Source organism: Hyaena hyaena, unplaced genomic scaffold (assembly GCF_003009895.1).
Source record: "Hyaena hyaena isolate Hyena2069 unplaced genomic scaffold, ASM300989v1 scaffold_1086, whole genome shotgun sequence".
Classification (NCBI taxonomy): Eukaryota; Metazoa; Chordata; class Mammalia; order Carnivora; family Hyaenidae; genus Hyaena; species Hyaena hyaena.
This window is the reverse complement of record NW_024081719.1, coordinates 512,809-533,465: the sequence shown is the minus strand read 5'-3', so window position 1 is coordinate 533,465 and position 20,657 is coordinate 512,809. Positions and strand designations below refer to the sequence as shown.

Sequence of the window (20,657 nt, the reverse complement as noted above, 5' to 3'; positions counted from 1 at the left end):
GTCTCACAATCCATGAGGTCCATGAGCTCCATGAGTTTGAGCCCTGTGTCAAGCTCTGTGCTGACAGCTCAGAGCCTGGAGCCGGCTTCCAAATGTGTGTCTCCCTCTCTCTGTGCCCCCCCCCCACTCTCTCAAAAATAAACATTTTTAAAAAATATTCCTGGTTTTCTCTCTGATCACATAGTAGGAGTTAGCTTCTTGCCCCCTTGGAAGTTAGGCATGACAGTCTGTCTTGCTTTGGCCAAATAAATGTAAGTAGAAGTCACATATGTCACTCCCATATAGAATCTTTAGATATAGTGCCAATCACACCTTTTCTCTGTCAAGGTTGAGATAATTGAGGAAATAGGTGTGAAGATGGGAACCATTTCAGCCTGGATCCCTGAGTGATTACAATGAATAGTCTGATCACATAGTATGAGCATTTGTTGTGAGTTACTGAGAGATAGGGATTGATTGTTACTATGGCATAACCTGACTTATGCTGACTGATACACAGCAGGGTTTCCATTTCTTCGTGTTCTCATCACACTTCATGTACATAAACATACAGTTTTTTACATGGACATGATCATAGTATACACACACCTTTCTTTGACACTTTTCAAAACATACTGTAAACATTTCCTCATCTTTTTCTAAACACTTTTTCAAACATGTTTGTCACTTTAATGGTTGTATAATAACCTATTATATCAACATGCAATTATTTATTAACTAGTTTTTACTATTATTTAAATTGTTTCTGTTTTTTTTTTATTACAAATAATGCAGCTAAAAGTAACTTTGCACACGTAGCTTTTTTTTTTTTTTTTCAAAATTATTTTCTCAGGGGGCTCCTAGGTGGCTCAGTTGGTTAAGCATCTGACTTCAGCTCAGGTCATGATCTCACGGCTCATGGGTTCAAGCCCCACATCGTGCTCCATACTGACAGCTCAGAGCCTGGAGTCTGCTTCGGATTCTGTGTCTCCTTCTCTCTCTGATCCCTCCCCTACTCATGCTCTGTCTCTGTCTTTCAAAAATAAATGTTTAAAAATTGTTTTAAAATTATTTTCTCAGGATAAAGGAAAGAAATCATTGTTGGCCTTCCAGTTTTATTGTATTTTATAGTCAAACTTACAGCACACTTTTCTTTAAATTGGTATAAGGATTTTAGCAACAATGAAATTGAGAAAAGACTGGTCCTTATGTTGTCATCCTTTGAAATTACAGTGCTAATTCGTTCAAAAGAGAACATACAGAATATTCCGTGTTCACAAAGATGTCCTTCTGAGATAAAATCAGGTCACACTCTAAACCTCACATCCTGAAGAACTACTTGATCCCAGCATTTTTTACTCACTATGAGCGACTTAAATTTATGCAGATTTCAGCACTAAAAACAGCTGAATTGTTTCTGCTGAGACCAAATTAGCAATGTTTCGTCCACATGTTCAATGAGAGAAGCAATATTTCTATAGAATCTTTCATTGGTGGTAAACATGTTTATACTACATTAATCCTAAGGAAAATCAGACTGGCTTGCCCAGCCAGGAAAAAAACAAAAAAACCACTCAGTTTTCTTCACTTTACATTGATCACTTTGATGAATAAAGCAGTTTTATTTCTCTTAACGCATAGACTATATATCTGATTTTGTCTGTCACTTTTATATTCTCAGTATTTTATATTTATCTAACACTATTTTCCAAGGCACTCAAAGTGCTTCTTAGATATTATCTCATAAATGCTTTGTAGAATGATGAAGTCAGCACTTTACACAAGAATTTGAAACACGCAGATCCACCGCTTGGGAAATCTTTAACTACTGCCAACCTTCTTCCTCTTCTTCCTCCCTTTCTCTTCCTTCCACTTGATGTTGTATTTTTAGGTTTCTCCTATGCTTCGGGGTCTAAGAGATAAAAACACCACACCCAACACCCTGACGGTAAACCCGAAGCTTCACAAAGAGGTGGAGATCTTGCTTTCCTAATGCTCACCACTTATGCTGACTGATCCACAGCCAAGGTTCCCAATTATAAGCCAGGCAGCCACCAACATTACCCGATGGGCACTAACACCATGACTTCCCACGCTGGGCATTACCTTCAGCAGCTTAGAGATGAGGAGCTGAGTATCTAAATGGGGTCCCTGAGTAATTTCACGAGAACTTGGGTTGGTCAGATGATCTTTTTTTTAAATTAATTTATTTAAATTCAAGTTAGTTAACATACAGCGTAGTGTAGGTTTCAGGAATAGAGCCCAGTGACTCCTTGCTTACATATGACACCCAGTTCTCATCACAAGTGTCTTCCTTAATGCCCTCACCCATCTAGCCTATCCCCACACCCATCTCCCCTCCAGCAACTCTCAGCTTGTTCTCTGTATTTAAGAGTCTGTTCTGGTTTGCCTTCCTCTCTGTTTTTACCTTAATTTTCCTTCCCTTCCTATATGTCCATCTATTTTGTTTCCTAAATTTCACATATGAGCGAAATCATACGATATTTTGTCTTTCTCTGAAGTATTCCTCTTAGCATAACACTCTCTAGTTCCATCCACGTTGTTGCAAATGGCCAGATTTCATTCTTTTGATCACTAAGTAATATTCCATTGTATGTATAAACCACATCTTCTTTATCCATTCATCAGTCGATGGACATTGGGGCTCTTTCCATAATTTGGCTATTATTGATAGCACTGCTGTAAACATTGGGGTGTCTTTCTAACACCAGATTCTTACCTGTAAAATAGAATTAGTCACCATTCTCAAAGAGGGGCTGGAAGAATCAGATGAATAATGGAGGCAAAAGTGCTTTGAAGTCATCTAGGTGCATATATAACTGCATCAATCTAATTGATGGTATTAATAAATGCTCTACTACCACAAAAGAAATCAAAAGATTACAACAACAAAAGCTTATTTCTCCAAACAAACAAACAAACAAACAAAAATCTTAGGTTATGTCCTATTGTAAGAGAAAAAAACATGGCAAAAAAACCCCACCATGATTTATGATTTAGAGAAATAGAAGACATTTTGGGCTGACACATCTTTTTAAATGTTTATTTATTTTGAGAAGGGGGGATTTATTTTGAGGGGGGGGGCCGTCCCGTGCTGGTGTCGAGTGTCCCTTCAGATTCCTCTGCTCTCCCTCCTTCATGATGGCTCAACTCCTTTGATGCTAGCTGACCAGTTTGCCTGCCGTGATACCTTCTCCACTATTTACAGCATAATCTTTGCAAAACCCAAAATCTGACCATGGCACTGTCTTATCTGAAAGCTTCCACTGGCACCTCTTTGTTGATGGGAAGACTTGTGCATGGCAGGTGCTCTCCCCTTAAGGCCCTGGAGCCACCACGACCCCTTCGTTCTATGTTCCAGGATGATGCCACTCACTTGCATGCCTGGACCGCTGCTCACATCCACTCCTGTATTTGTGCAGACTTCTGTTGGCCTGCCTCTTAGCTCGGTGATAAATCTTTACTGAATCTTAGAAACTCAGCGCAGCTAAGTTTCTTTCTTTTATTTTTTTTATGTTTATTTATTTATTTTGAAAGCGAGAGAGAAAGAGAGAACAAGTTAGGAAGGAGCAGAGCGAGAGCGAGAGGAGGAGGAGAGAATCCCAAGCAGGCTCCGAACTATCAGCGCAGAGCCTGACACGGGGCTCGAAACCACAAACCACGTGATCATGACCTGAGCCGAAACCAAGAGTGGGACCCTTAACAGACTGAGCCGCCACCCCCTCCAGGCACCCCTAGCTAGTGTCTCTTCTAAGAAACCTTCTCTGCCCTTGCCTGCTTTGGAGTCAAAAATTCCCTTTGCTTTGGTCCCTTCGGTTCCTTATATGTATTTGTGTGACTGCCTGTAACACACAACACTGCAATTATTGCTTAATGCCTGTCTCCCAAGTAGAGCAGAGGCTCTCTTGAGTGTGGACGGTGTTGGGTTATCCCTGAGGCTCCAGGGATGCCTGCATAGTGTCCATAGTGCACGGTCGGCCCACAGTGAAGCTTGCTGACCGGATGACGGAGGGACACTACTTGGGAAAGCCACCAGAGGACAGACTAGAGTCCGTGAGATCCTGGAGACCAGAGCCCAATACCTAAAGTCACAGCCATGCGGTCAGTTTTGTCTCCACCACCAGCCCGAGAAGAAAGGAGACCAGAGAGCAGCTCCAGAAAGTGTGTGAGAGCGGACAGGTCTCGCTCCCACGTGGGAAGCCCTTCTGTGCTTTAGGTCTCAAGCTCGTCTCCGGGACAGAGGACGGTCCGGTCACATTGGACACCTGTGACACACGTGCAGAGCAATGTGGGCCACCTTCCCCCACTCAGGGAAATGGAATTCTGTGAATGCACTGAGATTGTGCTTTGGAGGCAGATGGCTGACTGACTCAGGCCCTTAACTGTATAACTCGAGAATAACCTACTGCAGAGTGAGGGTGTTGAAAAGGCTTTGTGTGTCAGAAGGGATGAGCAAAGTCTTAAGTTGCTGTCCTGCAGTTCTTACGTCGTCCCCTTGCCTGAGCCCCACACAGCACAGACAGGCACGTGGGGACTTCCTGGGATCATCCCTGCACAAATGCGCACTGTGGGCAGTCCGAAGGTCGTCCTTGGGTGAACCAGGTGGAGAATGCTTTTGCCAGCCATCCTGCTTGTTTGTCCAAGACCTACAAAGGTGCCAAGCTGGAAAAACGGGCTGACTCCACCTGTAGTGAGGTAAGCCTTTGCAAAACTGTAGCCCCATCTTCTCGGTGTGACAGAGACGCGTCGAGTCTTTGGCTCTGCCAACAGTGTAGCCACGAAACCAGAGCTCAGATATTAGAGAACAGGAATTCAGTAGCCTTCTTCTCAAAAGATCAGCTTGTGGATTTCCTGTGCATTGTGTGGTCATTCAACTGAGGAGTGAGGCCCCAGCTCGATCTTCTGCACCCCCCCACCCCCACCTCCCACGTGTCCGCAGCTCAGGGCTCTGGCCTCAGAGCTTTCCGGAGACAGTCCTGAGCACCGTGTTGAAATGCCTGAGCTGCCCACGGTTTGGGACACAGAATATCATAATCGCTGCATGGAGAACAGGGGAATGAATGAAAAAAAGTTGCGAACAGAAAGGCAGAGAGTAAAACCTGTAGACAGTTTCTGGTACAGAGGTGTAGAGAATAAAGAATGTTCAATACGATATGTGTGGAAATTATTTGGTTCAACTTGTTCATTAGGTAGATAAGGCCATAGTAAGGAGTCCCACTTACTCTTGGTGAGGTGAGAAACCACTGGAAAGCTTTGTAACAAGTGACTTTTGAGTTCCCCAGTCTGGTGACAAATGGTCCCCATTTGCCTCTGGCCACAAACTGCAGTAAAGGTAGTGTTTCTCACATTCTAACATAGGGAGCTGGTTAAATGCAGGTTTTGGGGGGGGCCAATAGGTCTAGAAAAGCCTGAGAATCTGAATCCTAAGAAGCACGGAGAAGATGTAGATGCCGCTGGTCCTCAGGCCATTCTGAGGAACAAGAGACCAGGAGACTGCCCCTTTTTCAGTGTACTCTGCATGGCAATCGAAGAAGGTTCGAAAAACATTGGCTTATATTTGTTTGGCATATCTTTCCCCATACTTCAGTTCTGATCTGTTTTTTTAAATGTTTATTTATTTTTTAGAGAGAAAGACACAGACAGAACATAAGTGGGGGAGGGAGGTGGGCAGAGAAAAGGAGATACAGAATCTGAAGCATGCTCCAGGCTCTGAGCTGTCAGAGCCTAACACAGGGTTCAAACCCACAAACTGAGATCATGACCTGAGCCAGAGTCTGATGCTTAAACAACTGAGCCACCCAGGCACCCCTCCATTTCCACTTTTAAAGGATGAACAAGGTGGGGGGGTGTGTGTGCCTGAATGGCTCAGTTGGCTGAGCATCCGACTTCGGCTCAGGTCATGATCTCACAGTTCATGGGTTTGAGCCTTGTGTCAAGCTCTGACAGCTTAGCGTCTGGAGCATGCTTCAGATTCTGTGTGTCCCTCTCTCTACCCCTCCCCTGCTCATGATCTGTCTCTCTCTGTCTCTCAAAAATAAATAAATGTTAAAAAAGTAAATAAATAAAGGACAAACAAGGAAATGGGGTTTAGTTGTTGAGCTGAGGGCAGCTAGGATCCAAGGAAAGATATCAAATGAGTAGACGATCAGGGTTAGTTTTGCTAAGCCAAGATCAGGAGCACTCAAAGTCAGGTAAGCATTCTAATCTAGGAGCACCCAAAGGCAAGATCTTCATCATCAGAGTGGAGTTTGGGATTTTAAATACCAGGCCACAAATGATAGAATCTTTTTTTGGTATTCACCCAGATGCAAGGATTGACTTCTGGTGTTCCACCTGTCTGCTTCTTCAGAAGGTTCCAACACTTCTAGTTGGTAAATCATCAAATACTATTGTATACCCACTATGCTGGCACCTGTGACACAGCAGTGAACAAAGGAGAGATTCTGTCCTCAGTAGAACAGTTCACACACACACACACACACACAACACACATACTCGTACGCGCACGTACACACACACACGTGCACTGCTTACATACCATCTATACAAATGATGGACTTGCTAGAGCAGCCCCGTGTGAGAGGAGGGATTGAGAAACGGGTGGGGTCTCCAAAATCTTTTGCCTTTGACTGTCACTGAGTTTACTTCCTAACGAGTAACCAAATCAGAAAGTGGAAAGCTTTAAAAAGCCTCCTCTGGAGGGGCGTCTCGCTGGCTCAGTCGGTCAAGTGTCTGACCTCAGCTCAGGTCATGATCTCACGGTTCATGAATTTGAGCCTCTCATGGGGCTCTGTGCTGACAGCTCAGAGCCTGGAGCCTGCTAAGGATTCTGCCTCTCCCTCTCTGTCTGCCCCTCTCCCACTCAAACTCTGTCTCTCAAAAATGAATAAACGTTAAAAAAAAAAAAGTAAACTCTGCATTTGAAAAAAAAAAGCTTCCTCTGGAGCTTTTTAAAAATCAGCATTATTCAATTTAATCCAGCCTTTTCTTGCAAATATAGAGTTATTGCTTGCAACATGTAAAAAAATATGAGTATTTTCTTCAATCTGTCTTGCTCTGTTTTGTTTTGTTTTAGAGGCTGTTCCAGAGTTTATAAACTATATTTTAACTTATTGCACTCTGCAGTAGTATTTGTCATACACATATAACCCTGTGTACTTTATTGTTCTCCCTGTACTTTTTTCTTCTTGTCATACATTTTACTTCTACATATATTTTAATCCTCACACTACATTGCTATTCACTTTGCCTTCAGCCACGTATTATCTTTTAATTTTTTTAAGTTTATTTATTTATTTTGAGAAAGAGAGAGAGGGCACAAGCAGGGGAGAGGCAGAGAAAGAGGAAGAGAGAGAGATCCCCCAGCAGACTCCACGTGGTCAGCATGGAGCCCCATGCATGGCTCAAATTCACGAACCAGGAGATCATGACCTGAGCCAAAATTATGAGTTAGACACATAACCGACTGAGCCATCCAAGTGCTACAACAACGTATTATGTTTTAAAGGTATAATTTAATTACATAAATACCTTTTATATTTATCTCTGTATTTATCATTTCTGGTGCTCTTCACCTCTCAATAGGAGAAATAGCAAAGAATTTGTGGCCATCCATTTAAAAACAACACATGCATCATGAAAGGGACTGCTAAATCAGAGTGAGAATCAGGGAATTTGAAGTTAAATAATCAAGCGTTTCCATTCCGGTTCTACCATTTACTGGACAATTAATCTCCTTTAAGCCTGTTTCCTTGTCACTTTTTGATAGGATTAAATGAGATTATGTTTTCAAAGTGTTTATTTGCAATCCTTGGCACATAGATAATGCTCACTAAATGATAGTTCTCCCCCACCTAAGTTAAATCAAAACACTTAATACTTGGGGCGCCTGGGTGGCACAGTCAGTTAAGCGTCTGACTTCGGCTCTGATTATGACCTCGAGGCTCATGAGCTTCAGTCCTGCATCAGGCTGTATTGACAGCTCAGAGCCTGGAGCCTGCCTCAGATTCTGTGTCTCCTTCTCTCTCTGCCCCTCCCTCTCAAAAATAAATAAACATTAAAAATGTTGTATTTAAAAAAACACAATACTTACCATACAATACAAAATACTGTAATAATCCATGCTACAGAAATATCTTACATGGTACAGTTTTGAAGTCAATTTTTAAGGAAAGTAATAAACTTTTGGAAGTGCCTTTTCAGAAACAGCAAACAATACTTGGAGGCAAAAAAAAAAGGTGATTTGTATATTAAGGCAAGAAACAAGAAGACTAAAGAAAAGATTTCCCAGTCAGAGTTCTGAGCAAAGGACAGCAAAAAAAAAGAGCTCCCTCTCTAACCTAATGCATATCTCAGGGTCATGGCATTCCTTGTGGAGGTTCCCAGGGTCTTGCATAACAGCCTTCCAGATACAACATGGAATGTTGCCCTGTTTATAAAGCAGACCAGAATCTCACAGAGTCCAACTCTTCACAGAAATGCCTTTTTAAAGTATTAAATGTGTTCAGAATGGGGGGAAAAATCGAAGCTCAAATAAAGCAAAGTGGCACATGTCAAATGGGGATAAAAGACAGTCTATGTTAGACCTTAAGTAAAAGTTTATGTTTAGCACAAGGAAGAATTTGACATCACCACTGCACCCCAAAACACACACAAAAGCTGCCTGTCTTAAATAGGTAGGAGGCAAGTGTTAGTGGGAGAAATATGGGCTGTGGATCTTTCCATGTGCATCAAACTTTGGTGAATGTGCAAAATTAACTTTTGTCAAACTAGGAAACTATACCTTTGGGGCCATGAAGATCAGATAGACATAGAATTTTCATGTACTTAGAAATGAAAAGCACAGTGCAACAGGGAGTCAGCACCCAAGAAATATGATCACAGGTCCCGCAGACATGTGTTTCATGTGTGCTTCACGATGTTTCAGTTAAGCAGTAACATTTTGCTGAAACAGCATTGCACTGTTGACGGGCAGGCAAGTGACAGCAGCCTGCTTAGAAGGCCACCATGACACTCCAGCAATGGCTTGCCTCAATTTATTAAATCCTTTCATCTTTCCAGCATCATTTTAAAAATTCTAGTCCTAAAATGTGCCACAAACACCTGAAAGTTGAAAACCACTGGCAGAGATTTTGCCTCCTGACAGTCTTAGGTTTCTAATGAGGTTTCTGCCACATAACAATTATGAGGCCCAGAGGACTTTGGCCATATTACTTAATTTTTCCTCATCTGTAAAGTCGGGTTAAAAATAGCTACTTCTAGAACTCTTGTGAGGTCTAAATGAGATACCAAATGTGGGGAAATTGTCTACCATTCAAAGTATCTGAGACACGGCAGGTTCTGTTTTATGTGATATAGATCTGTAAACAACTTGGTAGCTTATAAAAATATTGATTTTTGATTCCTCCCTGGAGCAATCTGCTTGAATAAATTTAAAGAGGAAACTCAGAAAGACGTTCAGCATTTATTTAAGTCCCTTAGTGATTCTGATGCTCAACTAGATATGAAAACTACCAAAATAGGTAACCTTCTAAATTAAAAAAAAAAAACAATTTGTAGTTTACATTCTGTTTTTGAGAATATCTTTAAGTGTAGCTTTTTGTCTAAGCCATTTCATAATTCTGTGCATTGGTATTCATATATTATCATTCCTACTTTACACATTTTTTTAAAAAAAGAGGCATTGCTCAGACTCACGCAAGTAATGGCAACAAATAGAGAGATGAACAATTCTTCTGAAAAGTTCAATGCTTTTCCTGCCTGCAACGTTCCCAGCTGCTTCGTTGTGGATATGTCCTTTCCGTTGGAACATTTAATAGATGGATTTGGTTGTCTTTAAGGTAAAATGCATAATATGACTATCAATCATCTATAAATTATAACTTTATAGTCAAAATAAAGTTGACTATTGGGGTGTCTATTGGGGTGTCTGGGTGGCTCAGTTGGTTAGGCATCTGACTTCAGCTCAGGTCATAATCTCGCCGTTCGTGGGTTCAAGACCCTCATCAGGTTCTTTGCTAACAGCTCAGAGCCTGGAGCCTGTTTTGGATTCTGTGTCTCCCTCTCTCTCTCTCTCTGCTCCTCCCTTGCTTGCACCCTGTCTCTCTCTGTCTCAAAAATAAATAAACATTTAAAAATTAAAAAAAAACAACAACAAAATGAGTCTTTATACATGTGTGTAAATCGATTACTGAAGATGTAAGAAGTTTAGCTGCCAGTTTTACCTTTCTGCTTTCACTTCAGAAAGTCGCAAAGTAATTGAAGATGTTGATTTTAGGGACTTTACCTTCTCCAAAATCATGAAACCTCTAGTTCAGAGACTTTTTACCTTGTCTGTTCCTAATTATTTATAATAATCACATTGCCTGTTAAATAGACTCACTGATTTCAATTAACTGAAGAAATATTGGCAATGATTTTAAAGGACTAATAAGATTTACCACAAAGTTATTAAGATGTGTTATAATGTCACAATTCATTACCATGAAATAGAAGGCACAATTTTATTAGAGAACTTTATTATATTATATAAGGTTCCAATCTATTTTTCATCAATTATAAAGCAAAACTTGAGTCAGCACCTGAGGACATGCCTACAGGAATCTGGGGTGGGTTCAGTTCTTAGAACCCCTCCCATAATTAGATGCACCATAAGGCAATTCAGAAGTTGTGGCGGGGGGGTTAAATTTTTTATTTATTTTTTGAGAGAGAGAGAGAGACAGAGCATAAGCAGGGAAGAGGCAGAGAGAGGGAGGGAGAGAGAGAATCTCAGGCAGGCTCTGCACTGTCAGCACAGAGCCCAACATGGGGCTCAAACTCACAAACAGCGAGATCATGACCTGAGCCGAAGTTGGACGCACAACTGACTGAGCCACTCAGGTGCCCTGGAAGTTGTGTTTCTGACTAAGGACACGAGCCAAAACAGAATGCTCAAAACAAGGTAGGTGGACAATTTTCCGTGGACTTCAGCATTTCAATCATTGTGTGTCCTCAAACTTTTGGTTTCTGAACTCATTCGGTAGAATTTCACTGTAGGTCTGATATCAAGTGGGTCCCTGGTAGGCTATGTTTGAGAGCAATCCTGGGTCCTCACTCTGCCTCCTTCTTTCTACCCACTCAAAGATTTCCTTCCCTTGCTTTTGGTTTTAGATCTGTTCATACCCAGTTTATTTCTAGGGGTTCCTTAACTGCAGAGTGTGATATAGAGCCTTAAAAAAAGTAAGTTAGGTCCTTCTTATTTGTTTTGAAATCTTCCAATCTGGGAAATGGCCAGGGAGTAACAATAATAATACAGGTTCAGGGATCTCATGGTCAAGATCCCAGATCCACGGCTCCTGAGTTCACTGGGAAGTTTAGTGGCCTCCCACTCCCTCAAGAACATGGGAGCTCATCAAGGTACACTGCCCTTCCCTGAGAGCACTTTATTTTCTATCAATTTTATGCCACCCTTCAATTATCAGTTTTGACTGAATAAACACTCAGTGAGTATTTACTGCCACCTCCTGTGTGGTAGCATTATCCCAGGTGCTGCGAGAAGGGAAGAAGTACTCAAACGCCTTGATCTTTGAGCTTCTTTTTTGATCACTTAATTTGGTGTTTAAGGTTCCTAAGATTTTTATAAGTTCACTATGGACAAGAATCTTTTCACATTTTTGCATCTCATGTCCCTTTAAGGAAGATGAATACTTTGGATACTTTCCCCCCTAAAAAACGCACATTCTCACATGCACAACTTTTGCGTACATCTTCAGGGGGTTCATGGACTGCTGAAGCCCACCCATGACACCTTGAATAGCCATGGGTTTCAGATTCAAAACTACAGACATGGATGTTTCTGCATATTATTTTCTGAATATCACAGAAGAAGTTTAAACCAAAGGAGATAGAGCAAGAGGCAGGGAAGGAAGGGTTGCAACAAGAAGATGATGAACAATTTTTTTTTTTTACAAATGTTTATTCATTTTTGAGACAGAGAGAGACAGAGACAGAGCGTTAGCTGGGGAGGGACAGAAAGAGAGGGAGACAGAATCTGAAGCAGGCTGGAGGTTCTGAGCTGTCATCAGCACAGAGCCCGATGAGGGCCTCAAAATCGCAAACCCTGAGATCATGACCTGAGCCGGCCAAAAGTCGGACACTTAACCAACTGAGCCACCCAGGTGCCTCATTTATTTTTAATGTTGACTTATTTTTGAGAAAGAGACAGAGCATGAGTGGGAGAGGGGCAGAGAGAGAGACAGTCAGACAGAATCCGAAGCAGGCTCCAGGTTCTGAGCTGTCAGCACAGACCCCTGATGTGGGGCTTGAACCCACAAACCATGAGATCATGACATGAGCCAAAGTCAGACGCTTAACCCACTGAGCGACCCAGGTGTGCCCTCCCCTCCCCCCGCTTTTTTTTTTTTTTTTTTAGAGGTTGTGCAAAACTACTGTATTTACAAAAATGGCACAAAAGTGAATTCAACAGTCAATGCACATGCACACTTCATTCACATCTTCAACAAAAGATATTCTAACACTACAGAACTGAGTAAGAATACTAGCTTCAACGGCAGCTGTTAAGCACTAGAGTCACATAAGTTACACCAGAATGGGCAAATATTGCCCAAGTAAAATTCTATTGTTAAAGCTGAAACAGGTTTAAGGCCATTCAAGTTCAAGCACAGAGATACAAATCTTTCAGAGCCCCATCTATTTTTGTTTGAAGAACGTGACCTTTCTTCCAACTTGTGGTCTTAAACTTCTGTTTTTACAAAACCCAAAAGGAAAATACAGAAGAAATCAATACAATAGAGGTTATATTAAATAAGAGTAACATACAAAGCTATTTAAGATGAGTTAAAGACAGCCAAAACATTACAATTGTAAAACTTGCTTGTTACTTGTTGAACCAGTCCTACACTAGGAGTTAGGTACTATATACAATTATTTTCAAGTAGATTACTTTATGTTGCTCTAACATGTTCTCTTTATCAGTGCACTGTTAAACTAATCAAAAACTCTACACATGTATATTCCCTTACAACAGCAGCACACACTACCGCTACCTGCAAAGCTGTCATTCTCAAATGACTTAGTGAATGAAAGGAAACAAAAAGCAGAGAAAGTAACATATTAAGGAGAAATAATGGGAATTGGAAGATTCATGCAGTTCAGCTCTTTTAATCAGCCAGCCAGCTTGCTGGCAACAAGGGATGGTTTCCGTTGAGGAAGGTCCTGTGGAGTGGGAATGTGGTCACCAGTGACCTCTGTCTTATCCGGAGCTGCAGTAGGAAGCTGCTTGTTCTTCATTTTTGCTTTAGCCATGTTGTAATCCCCAGAATCAAAATATTTTTGCCCTTTCTGCAATCGTTTCCTTAAGAAATCTGAACCTCCAGGTTTTTGTCCCAAATGAGGATACCTTGCTTTTAATTTTGCTTCTTCAGCTTTCTCTGGACTAGTCACTTTATCTTCCATTTCCTTCTGCTCCTCTGCGGAGGCTGCCTCGGGGACTTCCGCGGACATAGTGCTCCCTCTTACCCCGCTTCTCCCCCCGCTTTTTAAAACAGTGTTTTATCTGAGCTTCTAGTTGATGTTCACCAACTTTGGCTGTTCTGCGAACCATGCATTGATTTACATCCTGAGGCCAGTTCCCTATCACGTTGGGAGCTAACTGGTTGACTCAGCTCTGTGATGAATCCAAAGGTCTTATTTAATTTTTTAAGCTATAGCACCGTGCAAAATTAATAAAGAGCAAAGAGCCAGTTACAAATCGACAGAGATCAAAAAGTTACAAAATGAGATTACATGTAATAATAAGTTAAAATTTTGAAACATATAAATGAATAATCCTTAAAGAAGATAATTTTTAGTGATAATCTTTAATAATAAAGGTTATTGTACATGAAAAAGTATAAGACAAAAGTTTAAAAATAAAAATTATCTCCAAAAAATAACTAGGCTCAAATGATTGCCCAGGAAAATTGGTTTTATTTTTCAATACACAGATATCACCATACTATGTAACTGTTCAAAGTTTAAGGTAAATGCAGAAACTTCCTCATAACCCCAAAGCAAAGAGTATAATTTTGACAAAGACAGAACCAAAAAATAAGCAATAGACCAATATTAGTTGTAATTTTAAACCATTAACAAAGTTCAAGAAATAAAATAAAATACAATTTTTTTTTTTTCTAGGAGAGAGAGAGACAGCGTGAGCAGGGGAGGGTCAGAGAGAGAGGGAGTCACAGACTGAAACAGGCTCCAGGCTCTGAGCTGGCAGTCAGCACTGAGCCCGACGCAGGGCTTGAACCCACGAATCGCGAGATCATGACCCAAGCGAAAGTCCGACGCTCAACCGACTAAGCCACCCAGGCGCCCCTAAAATACAATTTTTAAAGATTAAAAAATTTTTTAATGTTTTATTTATTTTTGAGAGAGAGAGATAGAGACAGTGTGAACAGGGGAAGGTCAGAGAGAGAGGGAGACACAGAATCCGAAGCAGGCTCCAGGCTCAGAACTGTCAGTGCAGAGCCTGACGCAGAGCTTGAACCCACAGACCATGAGATCATGATCTGAGCTGAAGTTGGTCACTTAACAACTGAGCCACCCAGGCGCCCCTTAAAGATTTTTTAATACTAGCATATCATGACCAAGCTAAGATTTAATGTGGAAATGCAAATATAGTTCAAATGGAAAAACTATTAATATAATCCATTACAGCAATAGATGAAATTAGAAAACTGTATGATTATTTTGGGTGCCTGAGTGGCTCAGTCAGTGAAATGTCTGACTTCAACTCAGGTCATGATCTCACATTTCACGAATTCAAGCCCCACACTGGGCTCTGTGCTGACAGCTCAGAGCCTGGTGCCTGCTTTGGATTCTGTGTCTCCTTCTCTTTCTGCCCTCCCATGCTCATGCTGTCTCTGTCTCTATCTCTGTCTCTCTCTCTCTCAAAAATAAAAAATAAAACATTAAAAATTTTTCTGAGAAAAGAAAGTATATGATTATCATAGTTGCTTGAAAAATGCACTTACTTAGTCGCACCCGGGAGGCTCAGGTGGTTACGAGTCCAACTCTTGGTTTTGGCTTAGGTCAAAGTCTCACAGTGTTGTGAGTTCAAACCCCACATCAGCCTCTGTACTGATGGTGTAGAACCTGCCTAAGATCCTCTGTGGCTCCCTCACTTCCTGCCCCTCCCCCACTTGTGCTGTCTCTCAGAATAAATAAAGTTCAAAAAACATGATTAAAAATTTTTTAAAAGATGCATTTAATAAAATCAATACTGTGTCCTGATTAAATACACACATACACAGAACTATCTAGAAAGAAAAGAAATTTTCCTTAATATGATATAGCCTATATTTCTCAGATCAGGAGCCAGTACCATACTCAAACACAGAAGAGTACGCGTTCAGTAATTGTTCAGTAATTGGAAATTGTTCTGAAAATTCTAGGCAATTCAGTAAAAGAGAGAAAAAATACAGGAATGCTTATTAGAAAGGGAGAGGCTCTATTACCATTTTGATTCTTTGATTCTCTATTTGTATTAACATCAGAATCACTGAAATATTGAGAATGAATAGGAGTTTAATAAATGATTGAAATTATATCTGTGTATGAACTATTTAAAAGAATCATATTTATGGTTTCCTATGTAATATGTAAATAAATAATATATATACAAGTATTAGCTGATATGCCAGCAATAAGTTCAAAAACACAATGGAAAAATTAATATTGCCAATAATAATCAGATGTGCAACTAGAAATCAACAATAAAATTTGTGAGCCCATGGAAAGAACCTTTTGTGGTAGGATACAAAAAGAATATGAATAAAGGTTCCATGTTATAAAGATGTCAATTATTCCATAATTAAAGACACATTTGAATAATCTTTTATTTCTAGGAGCTGTGAACAATTAATCCAAGTTTCACCCAGAAAAATACATTTGATTTTAAAAAGTAAAGAAAATATTGAAAGAGAAGAGTAGTAATTGGAGGCTGCACAGGGAATTATCAAAAATCTTTTAAAGCAACAATATTTAAATAGGATGGTTTTGATGGCAGAATATAAAGAAGCATGAACAGAGAAGAAAATAATGATCTACAATAAAATAAAACACCTAACTATTGAGAGTATTATGAAAGTGGCAATTCCAATATGGTAGGGAAATGAAGTCTTGTTTGATAAAGTGGGCACAAAATACCAAGTGATTATCGAAAGAAAGGATCGTGTTGAAGTATTGCTTCCCACCATGTCAAAATTGAACTCTGGAAATATCAAGAAGCTAAATAAAAACATAAAACCATAAAAATATAATGAATATAGATGAATAACTTTATAATCTTGAGATAGGGAAGACTATGAGGATGCTATAATAACCAGGAACTATAAAAGAAAACATATATTTCACTTGGTAAAAATGGGGGCAAAAATCTATGTAATTTTTAAAAGCTAATGACAAAACAAGAGAAAATATTTGGAAAATGTATGAGAAGAAAAATGGTTTCTATTTATAACATTAAACGATTTCTTTAAGCAAAAAGAACACAAAAATGTAAAAATGACATTCATCAAACTCACTAAAGAAAAGTACAAGTGGACCAAAAAATATATGAAAAGAGTTTAGACTCACTGATATTCAGAAAATGCTGGATTCCATTAAGAAAATGAAATATTTATGTAATTAGCAAGGAGGAAGGAAAGAGTATCTTCAAACGTTTTAAATCATAATGAAACTGCTTTAATCTTTATTTGAAACAATATATCAAAGATCTCAAAATCTGTTCTTCAAATGCCTTTTGACTCAGTCATTACAGTTGTAGGAATTTAGCTTAAAGAAATAGTCAGAAATGGGTACAAAATTATGCATGAGTTGTGTTTTTGACCAATCTCTCCTATTCCCTATTCTAATTTTGGTGATGATCCTCTATCAACTGAAATACGTTTATATTCAGGGCAGCTGGGTGGCTCAGTAAGTTGAGTGTGAGACTCTTGATTTCGGCTTAGGTCATTATCCCAAGGTGGTGGGATCAAGTCTTCGTTGGGCTCCATGCTGAGTGTAGAATCTGCTTGAGATTTTCTCTGTCTCTCTCTCTCTCTGCCCCTCTTCCCTGCCCGCACTCTTTCTCTCTCTTGCTCTCTAAAATAAAAACTAGTTCCATTATAGGTATATACCACATCTTCTTTATTAATTCATCAGTTGATGTACATATGGGCTCTTCCCATAAGTTGGCTATTGTTGAAAGCACTGCTATAAACATTGGGGTACATGTGCCCCTATGAATCAGCACTCCTGTATTCTTTGGATAAATTCCTAGTAGTGCTTTTGTTGGGTCGTACAGTAATTCTATTTTTAATTTTTTGAGGAACCTCCACACTGTTCTCCAGAGCAGCTGCACCAGTTTGCATTCCCACCAGCAGTGCAAGAGGGTTCCCATTTCTCCACATCCTCACCAGCATCTGTTTGTTTCCTGAGTTAATTTTAGCCACTCTGACAGGTGTCAGGTGGTATCTCGATACGGTTTTGATTTGTATTTCCCTAAGGATGAGTGATGTTGTGTATCTTTTCATCTGTCTATTAGCCACCTGGATGTCTTCTTTGGAAAAGTGTCTATGATATGTGGAATTCGAGAAACTTAACAGAAGACCATGAGGTAAGGGAAGGGGAAACAATGGCTCAAACAGAGGGGAGGCAAATCATAAGAGACTCTTAAATTCAGAGAACAAACTGAGGGTTGAAGCGGGGTGGAGGGGAGGGGAAAATGGGTGATGGCATTGAGGAGGGCACTTTTTGTAATGAGCACTGGGTGTTGGGTATAAGCAGTGAATCATGGGAATCTACTCCTGAAACCAAGATCACACTGTGTACGCTGTATGTTAGCTAACTTGGAAATAAAGTACATTTAGGAAAACAAAAGTTAAAATAAAAATAAATAAATAAAATAAAAACTAGTTAATTAATTAATTGATTAAGAAGAAGAAATATGTTTACCTTCATTATCTATCATCCCAGGAGATGAAATGTTTCCCTATGTTTGCCAAGTTTCACTATAGATCCATTTCCAAGCTGTATACTCTTAATGAACTTGCTTCCAGACTTCTTTCTACCTTTGATTTAATTAGACTTTGTTAAACCAACACAATTACTATGGTTAGAAGACTTTGATATCATGACAGTTTCTTACCCGAATCCCAACTTTAAAATCCAAGCGGAAAGGAGAGAGACAAGGGGAGGAGTTTTTGCAAATTAGCCATCGCATAAAACTCACTTCGTAGGGCTACTCAGTATTAGGAAGAGCAAAGAAGCAGCCAGTAGTCTCCATAGGAGACAAGGATTCAGAGCCCATTTCTTTACCTTGGCACCAGGAAACTTCAAGAACAAATCTGCTTTTATTTTTCTTCTTGCTGCAGGTTAGTTTTATGACCTTTATTTCCTCAAAGACATTGAGGCTTAATGAGATTTAAACATTTTTGTTTTATGCCATATAAATGCATGATTAGAAAATATCTTTGTGTTCTACATATGCACTTTTATTTTTTTTAAAAAGGTTAATTGAGGGTGTTATGCTGAGTGAAATAAGTCAGGCAGAGAAGGACAGCTACCATATGTTTGCACATATAGGAGGATTAGGAGGAACGTAATGGAGGACCATGGGGGAGAAGAAGGGGGAAAATAGTGGGGGAGAGGGAGGGAGGCAAACCATGAGAGACTCTTGAATGCTGAGAACAAACTGAGGACTGATGGGTATGTGGGGGGGAGCGGAAGGGGGGTGATGGGCATGGAGGAGGGTACTTGTGGGGATGAGCACTGGATGGAAACCAACTTGACAATAAACTATTTAAAAAAATAAAAATAAAATGGTGATGGGCATGGAGGAGGGCACTTGTGGGGATGAGCACTGGATGGAAGCCAACTTGACAATAAACTATTTTAAAAAAATTAAAATAAAATAAAATAAAAAGGCTAATTGGAATATTCACAAAGAAAGGAAAAATGAACTAAGAATTCATCCAAGAGCAACTCATTATCATTTCCAGCGAGGAAGAAGACAGGTTGAAGTTAGTGTTGGCTATACATATGGAGAGAGATTTTGCCAACTGAGATTTAATTTGGGTTTGTTTCAGATGAGAGGCTAAATAGACAGAGGTGACTGGGCACTGGAGGTTAAGGGGAGCTTCTAGAAGAGCAACAGGATATAAATGATCAAGGAGACACTTACAACACACTAAACACAGATTTCACATGCTAATCGCCTGTTATTTCAATAGCCAAAGAAATCAACTACCCTGGAGAAAAGTGTTTGACCAGATAATTTTGACATCTGAAAGGTGATTTTTCAAGCAAACGTATATATCCCAATGGAACATAATAGCCTTGGCATTAAAAAAATGGACATGGAGTATTTGGGTTTACTTTTCAAATTATTAAATGTAAGACTCATTATCTATGTATTTCTGTTGGTAGCAATTTCTTTGTTAATATAAACTCATTCTGCTACTTTGTGATCTAGGGTGTTGACCGATATTACAATCCTGGAAGTACTTGGAAAACCTACGCATTAACTGTGTACTCAGAGAGGATTATTTAAGTACTAGCTGCTGTCACTGAGTAAACTCATTGCTTATAGCCTCTGGTTACATTTTCAAACAGTAGCAACACATCAAATGGTACGGGGTTATGTTAATAAGCCTTAATTTAGAAGAATTTACCAAGGAACTCCAGATTAAAAAATAGTCTCATATTTTAATAGCTGCTCTAATCCACTATAATGTAAATTTATTAAAATGCAGTACAGAATTCCTGGGGTACCTGGGTGGCTCAGTCGGTTAAGTGTCTGACTTCAGCTCAGGTCATGAGTTCAAGCTTTGGGCTCCGTGCTGACAGCTCAGAGCCTGGAGCCTACTTCAGATTGTTTCCCTCTTTCTCTGTCCCTCCCCCACTTGCTCTCTCTCTCGCTCTCTCTCTCAAAAATAAATAAACATTTTTAAAAACTTTTTTTTTTTAATGCAGTACAGAATTCCTTTCGGTTTCTCCTTCAGAGAGATATTCAGGCTAAAGAACAAAGATACAGGGAGAAAATCATCAGATGAGAGTTAAGGAGACCTCTCTTAAGAAAACCGTATTTCAGGGGCCCCTGAGTGGCTCAGTTAGTTCAGTGTCTGACTCTTGATTTCAGCTCAGCTCATGATCTTGCAGTTTATGAGTTCAACCCCCACGTCAGGCTCTGCACTGACAATGTGGAGCCTGTTTTGAGTCTCTCTCTCTCTTTCCCTCTCTGCCCTGCTTCCTCACGATTTCTCTCTCTTTCTTTCAAAACAAATAAACAAGCTATTTTTTAAGTTTAAAAATCTATTTCAGAAAGAAAGATAGGGGAGGGAAAGGAAGAAAGGGAGAGAGGAAGAAAGAAAGGAAGAGGGAGGGAAGGAAGAAAATTCTATCTCCTCTTGTTTCAGCTGAATAGCAGAGGATGGAGCTACTTCATAGAGCAGGCAGGGAGAGGAGAGTGTTGTCCTTGGCATCACTTATAGGAACGTGTTGTGACATCTCTGAGTACCTATTGATATTGTCTGTATATTTTCTTTGCTCCATCCTTTGAAGAAGTGTGTTGCCTGATTTGACCCCTGATTCTGATCCTGACCCTGACACTGATGCCTAATATTCATCTCCAACCT

At 39.9% G+C, this 20,657-nt stretch overlaps 1 protein-coding gene across 1 annotated transcript; it reads right to left on the bottom strand.

The window, feature by feature from the left end:
• Window positions 1–13,142: 13,142 nt before the first annotated feature.
• On the bottom strand, window positions 13,143–13,520 carry LOC120223994 (cAMP-regulated phosphoprotein 19). The gene has a single exon (XM_039222225.1). The coding sequence runs from the start codon at window positions 13,498–13,500 to the stop codon at window positions 13,162–13,164; it is 339 nt and encodes a 112-aa protein (XP_039078156.1). The 5' UTR covers window positions 13,501–13,520; the 3' UTR covers window positions 13,143–13,161.
• Between the last annotated feature and the right edge of the window lie 7,137 nt (window positions 13,521–20,657).